The sequence below is a fragment of the Taurulus bubalis genome, assembly GCF_910589615.1.
Source record: "Taurulus bubalis genome assembly, chromosome: 7".
Classification (NCBI taxonomy): Eukaryota; Metazoa; Chordata; class Actinopteri; order Perciformes; family Cottidae; genus Taurulus; species Taurulus bubalis.
The window spans coordinates 23,631,905-23,643,864 of record NC_136595.1 but is presented as its reverse complement, the minus strand read 5'-3'; the positions used below and the strand labels follow the sequence as shown (position 1 = coordinate 23,643,864).

General features: G+C 42.1%; 1 protein-coding gene across 1 annotated transcript in view; it reads right to left on the bottom strand.

Annotated features, from left to right (window-relative positions):
* Nucleotides 1-1,704: 1,704 nt before the first annotated feature.
* celf5a (cugbp, Elav-like family member 5a) overlaps nt 1,705-11,960 on the bottom strand; it is a gene marked incomplete at both ends in the record, with an annotated part of 180,002 nt that continues 169,746 nt past the window's right edge. The window contains 4 exons of the mRNA XM_079220516.1: nt 1,705-1,832; nt 4,951-5,094; nt 6,793-6,879; nt 7,178-7,393. Coding sequence (XP_079076642.1) covers nt 1,705-1,832; nt 4,951-5,094; nt 6,793-6,879; nt 7,178-7,393 — 575 coding nt within the window. The remainder of the gene's footprint in view (nt 1,833-4,950; nt 5,095-6,792; nt 6,880-7,177; nt 7,394-11,960) is intronic.

The following is an 11,960-nucleotide window of genomic DNA, read 5'->3' as shown; positions in this document are numbered from 1 at the left end:
TATCTGCCATATCAAGGCTTTAATGAAGACGTGGAATTGCTCTCGCTTCAATTATGGAATTGCAACGAGCCGGCGAGAGCAGCAGACGAGCGGTACATGGCCGCATGCAGTGTGGAGCGGAGAGAGGCTGTTATTGTGTCACTTACTTTTGGCACTACGGGACTGTTTTTCTTCGTCTGCTTGACACAATAACGGCGACAGATCGCACCTTCCGAGATGAAATGCTGTGACGCAGATGAAGCAATGAGTGGCAAAAGAAGATTATCTGAACATGCCCGAAACAATGTCTAACCCACATATTCTACGCCACTAAAATAGTATAGCTTTATACATATTTTTTTTCTGTTTTGTTTTAATATTCCTTAAACCCAGTAGCTATAAATGTAAAAGGAAAACAAACCAAAACCCATTTCCTCTTTCTTTTTTTTTTTCAAACCTGAAGCTATAGTTTCTTCTTAAGTTTAACTTGTAATATTATTAGTAGTAGTTTGTAGTATTAGTATCATCAATACTATATATTACTGTTCAGAACAATAAAAATGTTTGGTCCTTTGGTCCCTTAGGGGTGAAAGAGTTGCAGTTCTACTGTTGCTAATGGAAACCTCAGTGACCTCCAAGAGTCATAGTTCTGCGCTTGCTGAGAGAGACGGTGAGAGAATAAGAGAAAGAGGGAAAGAGAAAGAAAGTCTGTCAGTGGACGAATAGAATAGCTTCTTTTTTTCCACTGTTTTTCTTGATCTTCAAGTTTTAACCCTCATTTGTCCAGTACAGTAAAAGCCACAAGCGCCTCTTCCCTTATATATATGTGTATATAATATGTATATAGAAATCTATTTGTTGTTGCTGCTTTTTTGTTTGTTAGTTTGTTGCTTAATTAACAATTCAAGTCTCAACAAGAAAAAGTTCTGTTGTTCAGTCTCATCACATCTTTTTTCAGTTTTTTTTTTCTTCTCGTCTTTCTTGCACTGTGCCATCTGTTACTGTTAAGTCCCCCGGTGAAGCGCCGCCTCCTCTTTCGCATCTTCTTTTTTCCCGCCGTAACCTATATCTTCATAAGTAAATGCTGATATGTCTTCAAAAATTCCATATGTGTTGATTTTTTTTTTTTTTTAAACATATTTTGCTTTCAAAGAAAAAAAGTTGAACTCCTCCGAGATATCTTCACGTGTCCTCTAAAACCTGAAAGATAGAAGAAAGAAGGGCAATTTCAGATCTCGCTGCTCATTAAGCTGTCATTCCAAAGATCCATTTCTTTAAACTCCGGAAAGTCCAATATGGCTCTATTATATCAGGGAAATGGTCTGGAGAGAGCTAACCCGCGCTGGCACACCAATCAATCTTTGTCAATCCCCACGATGACAGACTTTCTCACAATTATTACGCCCGCTGTGAGGAATATGAAACCAAACCTTATGGTTTCTGCACGCCTGTAGATACCGAAACTCTGGAAACACGTTAAATAATTCAGCTTTTCATTCACTGAACATATTTAATACGTGTCTGTCTGACAGATGTGCTCTTAAATTCAGGCCATCCGAAGAAGTAGGGAGGACAACGTTTTGGCCATCAGCTCTGTCAAGCGCGGTTAAATCTTCGGCCTCAACAGAAACAACATTGCAGATCTAAATCTTGGACCGGTGACAGGGCTTTGACACTTTGCTGGCTCACCTGTGCTGCTGCAATGAATCCTGAATGTAGGCTGTGTCAGTAAGGGCGGCTGGCATCCTTCGGTCTCTTTAGCTGGACTTTCAACCTCTTCATCCCAATCTGAAAGCCATTCATGGATTGAATAGCTGCCTGTGCACTAGCAGGGTTGTCGAAGCTCACGAAACCTGTGAAGAAGAAGAACAACTTCATCAGCCCTGCAGAGAATTAATCGCGAGCGCCGGGGACAAAGCTTTAACGTCACGATTTAAAGTCAATATTTGGAGATGACATCTATTGCAAAGGGCTCCTCTGTCTGGCAGAGAAAACTGCTGGAAGAGATAAAAACAACGTCTGGACGAGGTTGTTGAGGCACGTGGCACCTTTGTGCTGCCGAGCAAAACTGCACTGCTTGTGGCAGTGTGCTAAGTAGTTGCTTTTATATTAAAACAGGCTTAAAATTTTGTTTTTTTTAAGAGTTTAATGTGTACACAATGAACACCAGTGTTAGAATTTGATTCTGACCCCGCTGCTTCTAATCAACATCTGAAGTAACCTGACATTGTGGGACTCGTGATGCAACAAGTGTGGGGGTTTTATTGCCATAAAGCAGTTAGTGTGTGTCTCAGAGGAAATATCAGGCAGCTTTGGGAGCTATCAGGGAGGCATGTGAAGCCCCTTTCCCATTGGACTAAAAGCCCACAAACATCTGCTAACATCTGGCTTTTGTCTTTAGAGGGAAAGGTTACGATCGGCATTGATTCAGGACAAATGGCTTTGTAGTCGTCACGTATTCATCGTCTCCGATGGAAACATGACAGTAAATTACATTTTTACTATGCTTTGTGACATGTTTAATTAGTGTAATTGCACCATCGCTGATCATAGAAAACACACTTCATTCAAACTCGACCGAAACAAACAAAAACTCATCAAAGCCTTTTTGATTTGTCTTTCCACTGTTCCAACAATCCCCAGCTCTGGTTTGATTAAAATCAACCCTTAATTCACAAGGCAGATGGACAAGTAAACAGTTTCATTCTCTCCTCACAGCTGCAAGACTCCATTGACATGAACAGTGTTTTTAACTCATTGATAATTGAACAAACTTCACTAAAAGCCCACCAAAAAACTAAATAGAACTCATCAAAACTTTGTTAGGCTTTAAGCTGTATTTTCACTGTTTCACACGTTTTCTGAAGGTGACACACGATTAAGAAAGGCTACTTGTCTACAGGAAAAGTGAATTATTATTATTATATATATATATAATAATAATTCACATATATATTATTTTACCCGCTTTTCCTGTGTGTCAAAAATCTGCATTTATGCGCTAATTTTGCAAGAAAAAGTATTAGAGAGAATGAAATGTCAGAATATTTTGAAGGTTAAGAAAGAGAACAGCTGGCGTTGGAGTGATTGATGGGATATACAAAGATCTAATTAATCATTCATGCCACATAAATTGTTACTTTTGTAACTTTTTATTTTTGCAACCAGTATCATGATCAGTTCATCCTGAGAAACATGTTGTTTTTTTAAACTTTATATATTTTCCTGACCTCTGTGGAAAGCCCCAAAATACAGAAACATGAATGAGCACAGCTCCCTGTGCAAAGCAGTTTGACCAAAACAAGAGCAAACATAGTTCATCAATGGGGAGACAAGTCTGCATTTCCCCCAAGATGAACCCCCTCCTCAAACCTATGCTGAACATCCTGTTTTTCATCATGTGCAAAAAAAATAAAGCCTTGAGAATTCAGTGACCAGAAACTGCAGTGGAGTGTGTCTCCGCTTGATGCGCTCCCCTGTGTCTGTGGTGTCATTAGGAGCAGCCGATGACCCGTGAGAAGCAGCAGGAGCCTCGCCACGTTCACGGCCACCTGGGAGAGATGTCTGCCTGGCCTGCTTGGCTCTCGGTTGGCCCATTAGGGCGAAGGCTCGGGCGGCACATGGAAGGGCCGGGTGCAAGTCTGAAGAAAGTATGGAGGCAGGGAAAGGAGGTGACCTCCTAACCCGCCATCAGGTTAACACATTCGGGCTGGGAGCGGAGATGAGATGGAGAAGAGATGCGGGCTTAGAGCTCTAAGCCCTCCGCTCAGTCCTGTCACACATTACAAGTGTGCTCTCTCTCTCTTACTCTGTGTTTCCTTGTCTTTTTCACACCATCAATCTAAGTTTATCCCCTCTTTCTCCTCCTCTAGATTAATTACACCAGTGTGCTCCCTGTTTCCCCAGGCCTAACATTATGTTGTAAATGCATAGTGTATAAGTCAATACTGCAAATAGCTCTTCTTTCATGAATTTATATGTTATTAAGTCCCCCCAGGGAAACGGGTCTGGCGATCAATTTTGCCCAGGGTTCTGCTGTTCCCTGAAGTGAAAACAAATGCTGATCCATAATTGTCCTTTGCCTTTACAGCCCTCCACCCTCCCCGCCCCCCACCATCCCTGCTGCTTGTCTCCTCAAAGTTGTTATAAGCCCTGGGGCTTGTTGGTGTGTGCAGGCTGACGGAGCTAAATGGGACGGGGAGGCGTGGCGGTGTGTGAATCAGCCTCAGCAGTGAGCGTATTGACAGATATTGGGGTTACAGCACGGTGATGTGGATGCTGATACAGCAGTTCAAGCTTTTCAGGTCACGCAGCTGCCAAACCGAAACAAGGACATGGGCTCTGATCGACTGCATCATGGCGAGTTCGGGCCGCAATGTATTCAGCACATTTTCTACAGCGCCGGTGCCCGAAACGCGACAGTCATCAAGATGTAAATTCAGGTCAGTCAGTCAGTCAGGGGTAAGATCCTTCAATGTACTGCGTCTGGCTGCTGTCAAACAGCATCAAAATCTTCAGCACCTAAAAGGATATTTGTTTAACAAGTAGTTTGGAGCGCAGCAGGAAAAAAAAAAAAAAACTGGGGAAAAAAATGGAACTTACACCATGAAGCTTCGCGCCTTGGCTGCGAGTTTTTACACAACACCCACAAATGTCTGAATATTTTAAGAAAAACTTTAAGAGATCAGACTGCAAAAACAAGTCCAACTCCTGAACACATCCATTGTACACTTCCCTCGAGAGTATTCATGCAAATAGATAGAGGCGCATTGCTTTTTTCTGCTTCACCTATCAGAATTCGTAGTCGAGGCCTGAGCTCCCAGACCCGATCTTTATGTCAATGGTTCAATAATTACAAACACATATAATCATACCCAAAGCTCTATAGAAGGAGTCCCGTATTGTTGTACAATGGTATGACTGTGAGCTGTGGACGCGATAGCTGTGCATGAGTGGCAGTGAGTAACTCACCGAAGCACTTGCTCTGGTTGGTGGCTCGGTCCATGAAGACCTTAGAGGAGATGACGCTGCCGAAGGGCAGAAACATCTGCATGAGTTCATTGTCTCCAAACTCCTGTGGCAGGTGGTAGATGAACAGGTTACAACCCTCCGGACCTGAACACAGAGAGAGAGAGAGACAGAGAGAGAGAGAGACAGAGAGAGAGAGAGAGAGAGAGAGAGAGAGAGAGAGAGAGAGAGGTGGGAGGGAGGGAAAGAGACAGCTGTGAATTTGTCATTTTGATCCATGCAGTCTCTCGTGTCGACTAAATTAAGAAAAGTGGAAATAGATTTTCAGGACGTCTCTCGACATTATCAGCGATAAAACATAAACTGTTCTTAAACACGCACAAGATAAATGGAGAAAAAGTTTGTGCGTTGATTTGCTGATACGGAAAGGATGAGAGAGTATTCCAATTTTCAATTTACATTTTAAAAAGCTTTTCTGAACAAAATATGAATATGAAGGACGACATCTAGATGACAGATCAAAGATTTTCCAACTGGCAACTATCTGTAATTTGATCAATGTGCCATAAAATAAATCTAATTTAATTCATGAAAACTAATAGAAAGAGTTTTAGGTATCACTTTCTATGACACTGAGGTCTATAATGCATTATAAACATAAATGTGCTTATAGCACTGTATAGTATTGTTATACTCATAATAACAATTAACACTATATGAATTATTATATAATGACTTACAAGCTCAAGCATTAATACTAATTCATAATAATGTATAACTGGTTGTCACTCACTGACATTTGTTTTGCAAGAATCAGGACATTATAATTCCTATAGAATGCATTATATGCATTGATGTGTTAAAATGTGAATTTCATTTATTTTAAGTGGTCATTGTTTGCTTGAAATATAGTAAAAATGTATTTTACAACATTTAGTTTCTTGTTCTTGCATACATTCAATGATACTTTTCAAATCTTAAAGCAAGAAATGACCACTGTAAGTAACTAATAATGCATTATCACACGAGTAAAATGGTATAAATTGCTTTAAAATGTGTATTGATTATAGTTATAAAGCATTACGAATATGTATGTAGGCTTATAACTATAATTATAGGGTGCCGTAAGCAGTTCATAACTCCTTTTAACTACATTTTGAAAGCATTGTAGAAATGGGCGTCATAGAAAGTGTTACTGAGCTTAAAAAGAGAGAAAGAAATGAATCCTGTCATGTATATGATGTGTACAACTGAGGGCTAGATTGCTTTATATAAGGTCTGACACAGTTCTCACTAATATTTTAAACACATCGACAAAGACAATAACAAAAACACTAATTCACTGCAAATTACACCACGTCAGCCTGAATGTAAACCTGCAGTAAGTAAACCCCTACTTTCTACATTTTCATTATTTTAATTTTTCCATCTGGGTTATTCTCACAGCAAGGGATTTTATTATATAAGCTTTAATTATATTTTATGAAAAAAAAGCATGGGCCTGTGCAGATTATATGCAGCCTATTTTCAAGATGTACAGAATAATATATTCAGTTTGACCTTGTTCATCCTCATGCTTTACACATCTATTACCTAAGATGAGATGTGGACAACATTCAGTAATATCGTTCTACTTTACTTATCTATTACCGAGAATGAGATGTGTACAGAGTTAAAGTAATACTCTGCTCTCACCCTCAGATTCCTTATATAAGCATTACACAGGAGGAGGTGTGTTTAGCGCTCAAGTAATATTGGTTCCTCACGCTCATCTTCTTTATATGTCTATTACGCGGGATGAGATGTGTGTAAGTGTAAAAAGTAATAACGTTCTCTCACCCTCACCTTCTCTCTGCTGCTGCTGCTGGATGACCTGGGGTTGTTGGGGCAGCGTCTGGCCAATGGGAGTCAGCGTGGCGGTTGGGTAGATCGCTGCATAGAGAGAGGGGGAGAGAAAAGAGGGAGAAAGAGAGAGGGGGGGAGGAGAGAGGAGAGAGAACGATGTCAAGGATGCTTAAGGTCGATCACACAAGCGAAACATGTGTAATCAAAGGCTCTCTGATGTTGTGTTCTAAGGCGCTGTCCTTTGCTATCTGAACACATGCAGCCTCACACGCGCACAGCTCTCACCCGCCAGTAATTGTCTCGAAGCGGCTAACACATTTAGCATTTACGGCGGATTGTAAAATCAGAGGAAGGCAAGCTTAGGAAAAACGGAGCTGTCTCACACCTGTGTATTGCTGCACTCCAGTGAAGGCTTGCTGGAGGGTGTCGGCAGCGGAGGGGCTCTGGGTGGAGTAAGGCGGCAGGCCGTTGGTGTACATGGTCTCCACCGCAGGGTGCCCGTTGGGCTGGTGAGGGTGAAGGCCGGCGAATCCGTTGACGAGGGGCGTGACGAGGCTGGGCACGCCGGAGGTGTTGATGTTGGCTGGTGGAGAACTGAGGCCTGATGGGAAAAAAAAAACAAACAGTTTAAAGTTACTGACTCTATCTACACATGATACTACAAAACAGTTGTAATGTATTAAGATGTAGGTATACACATACAGACATGCTTTTCCCACAGAGTAAACACACCCCAGTACAAGTAGATACACACACACACACACAGCACTGCATCTCCTCTCTAATGCAAGGACACAATTGCGACGTGAGTCTGTCACATATCCGCCGTTTGTCGTGACACATCCTGCAGAATAGCTGGGAAGTCAACCTGTGAAAAATGAGCCTGTCCGTAGTGTTTGTGCGATACCCTGCTGGCTCCTACTGCTCAAGATGATGAAACCACGATGCAACTTCAGAGAGGGGAAAAAAAAGGAAAAAGATCTAGGCGAAATAGAAGGAGATTACAGAGGGAGATTTGCTTGAACGAGCAGGTAGCAAAAACAAAAAGATGCCTCTTACTTTTATACATCATAAAAAAAAAGAAGACAAAATAACAACAGTTGGCACTTTGACAAATGGGTGGGTCATAACATATATGGTACACGCCTGAAAGGCAGCTGCAAGATGCTTCATGAGTGGAATTGAAATTGGATGCTCCCTGTCCTCTCTCATTCAATGCATTTTAAAAGGACCCTCCTTTGGAAAGTGTTTCCAATTATGCCAGGAACATCAAAGTGCCCATTTTGAGCCGAATCTCACTGTGTGATGGTCTCTCTAAAAGGGCTGCTCCGTGGCAAAGCATCCAAGCTCGTTGAAGTACAGCTCCCCTGAGGACCACCTCTCAATCTGGAAACCCGCGCCCTGATTGGACGGAAAGCCCAGGTTGTCACGGAAACCCTCCGGCAGGCCATATCCCCGCAATCTGGTGCCTGAGTAAAGAACCCCCCCTGTGAGAGGTGGTCCAGATAGGATAAACAATCACATCCCGTATACACAGAGCATACGCTGAGATTTATGCTAATGCCACGGTAAATATGCTGTACATCACAGGCTCAAACCTCCCACAACTGAGTAATATCATCTACATATCCGTATGGATTTGCTTTTCTTCTTCTTCACCTACAATATTTCCTCTCCTTCTCCCCTCTCCTCTCCCTGCCTCAGCATTTAAGTCATGAGGAGGCTGACAGTCCGGGAGGCAACTGCCGTGACCGGGGGAATAGCCCGGGTCCAGTGAGAGCTGTTGTGTCTTTTGCGCTGGTTTCCTTTTTTTTTTTTTTTAAGCCTCCCCCACGATTGCTTGTTTCCCGCAGAGCTGTGATGAATTAGACTGCAGCTTCAGCCCATTCTCCTACCAGGACCCAGGAGACCGCCGCTCCTATTCTGAGGGCTAGAGACAGCTAAGTCTGCTCGGGCCACACGCACTCCACTGTACCGCCAGATAATGCACCCTCTCCATCATCAGGCAAATTCATTTTTTTCCAAGGCTTAGCAGTACTGTGTGGAGCACGCCTCTACATATGTGTCGCAGGGTTGTGGGGATGGCAGGAGTAGCGGCGGTAGTGGGAGGTGGCTTGTGCGGGGCCCTTAACATGCAATAACATACATTCTGGGGTCAGCAGTTGGACATGGCTGAGGTAAAGGAGACCACGCGGCAAAAGGCCGCCGAGTCCAGTCCGGGTATGGTGCTGGAAATGTCACAGCAGGGAATAAGCATGAAGATCGCAAGTGTAATAAACACATTGATATTGTAGAGAGGCAAAGCTCTGGAACATTTACCCACAGTAACTAAACTGAAATGGTATCAAATACTACAGTGGCGGGGTTATATTTATTATTATCTTTACGTATTGGCTCACAAAATGGGGTTTTGACAATAAGCATCACCACGGACAATAAAACAACGGTTAGCCGTCGATGTAGCCTCGTCATCCTCTTCATCCTCACTGTCACAATGACCCAATATCCAACACCAGCACAATCGGAGAATGTTTTCCTCTGTTGAAATGGCAAAGTATTCCCTACTATCCTAACAAGACATTTTCATTTTATACCTCAGTGGACATATAGTTCTTGCATTGTGGGAAATTGTATTCATAGTCTGCTTACAATGCACACACCAGAGCGCGGGGCGCGTGTGTGTGTGTGTTGGCCTGTAATAATGACACGTTGCTCCCCACTCGGCACAGAAAAGATTACATATTCTATACGGCTCGCTCTTAACTATCACTTCTTCACTCTTATTACTGCAAGAAAGGGGCCTGTGCTGCAAAAACAGTATGAATATGTGCATGTCACATACAGTGTATTTATGTTATCGAAGCAGAATTACAGTCATATTCTCGCAGGGCGCTTCTGAAGAGAAAACTGTTGATTTGCTCCGAGCCGCGATTGCTTCACGAAAGAAGTCTTCACATGCGACAGAGGCATTTATTATGCTAATTATGCATTCAAATCAACGAGCAATGCTATACCCACACTGGAGAGTGCAGTCATTACCAGCACGAGGACCGTCTTTCGCTGGAGCAAGTAATAAGCACTCAAAACAGATGCTTTCATCTAACTGATTTAAAATGTGATGCATTTAGACTCAAAGAGAAAATGTCTGTCTGCTCCTTAAAGTATGAATATTAAATATTTTTCAGGGGCCGGTTGGTAGACCAAGAAAAACGATGTGACTTTGAATACTGTCCCTTCCAAGCAAATACGCCGTAATTCTAAATTGCGGTATAGTCTGTTTTGTGTTCAAAGGGCGACTCTTATCGATAATGTCATTGACAACTGAGTGTAGGATGTATAGAGCCTTTCCACTTAAGGCCCTGAATCTTACCAATCTGATTATTTTAATGAGTCAGCAGCTACGACACGAAAATACAATTTTCAGTTTGGGTTGCTATTTCACATGAAAGATCTATATTTCTCTGGTGGGCTGCCAGGCCTCTGTCAATTACCCCAACCCACACAGTCCTGATGACGCAGATTAGATGATTCATGTTTCACTTTGATTTTGTGCTTATTTAGTTATGAATATTCTATACAGCGGAGACATATTAAAAGATTTTACGTCAAGTTTTCAGGGACTTCAAAGTTTTAATTAAACACTTGCTGCTCTCATAACAAAGACTAATGATGTGCACTATATCTGTACTCTGAAATTTGAGGGATTTCTGCTTGGGCAGAGTAGGATTAGGACCTTAATTAATGTATTAAAATGTCCTTTTGTTTGTCATCTCCACTGATGACCGTGTTAATGTTTGTGACAATGCGGATGATGCAACTCTGTACAATCATATATATATATATATATATATATATATATATATATATATATATATATATATATATATATATTGAGGGCTGAAGTGAAAGCTAGCCTCAACAAATGAATGAATAAATACTATTGAAATACAAAGTCCATGGCCCTGTAAAGCAGGGGTCTGCAGTGTCATTCACACCAAATCCGATGTTCCTCTCTTGCATTTGAACGTGTCAAACAGCTCACGGTGGAAGCGCTCTGCATCGATGATGAAGCCGTGCTCGAATTAGGCGGGGATGCTGTGGCGGATCCAGCTGCCTGCGAGTGGGCCGTCTCTGGCTGCGGAGCATCTGCAGTATATTTTGTTTAATATGTACTTGTGCGTGTACATCTTCAGAGAAGAGCAGCACCACGCAACAGAACATTAAGAGTGACTTTGATTACACACTTCTCACATCCTAACAAAGCATCCTTGACACAATGTGTTCTTCACCACATACACCCAGCAGGATCCGCATCTCTCTACATTTCTCCCTTCCTCTCCTCTCTCACCCTCTTCATCTCCCCCTCTCTTTCTCTCTTACTGTTCTGCTCTGCCTTTCTCTCTCTCTCCCTTGTTTTTGTTTAACTTTTATTCTCTTCCGCCGCGCTCAAGGAGCGGCACCTGGTGAACATTATTTTCAAAAAGCATCATCATGCATCATTGTAAGGATACATGCTCTAATCAGCTGAGCCATCTGGCAAACGGCTTATGCACCATCAAGCTTAAATGCTTTGCATCTGTTGATCAAATGGATGTCTCATTGTTTGCGCAGTAACACCCTTAACCTCTGAGCCTCTTTGTTTTACTTTGGCTCGCTGTCACAAACATGATTCTGCTCGTGTTGCAGAGGTTATACTGATCATTTAAATACAAGATTAATGTCACGCATTTACCTGAAGATCAGGCAGGATTTGCATCTTTGAAGCTACGATCTGAGCGCCACGTTAATGCAGGTAGGTAATTCAGAAAGCGAAAAGACGAGCTGTCAATTGGCAATTGCTCTCATTTTGGAAGGAAAGGGGATATTAACCTTTTCTTCTTTTTATGCTTTGGCACAATTGACGCCTTTGGCAAATGTAAAAAAATGTATAGATTTGCTTTTAAATCTAATTTGGTTGACGATGCAACTTAATGCATAAATTACACCTCTGTTGAAGAAGAGAAGCACTATGCTCCCAGACCCTAAAACAGATTCAGATATTACGATGAATAATTCCACTGACGCGTGGCAGACATCCTACAGTCTCTAGTGTCAGAGTCTCTTGGCCTACTTATACAGACAGCCTTGCCAGTAATGTTGTATTCCTTCAATGAACTCTAAATAAGTCA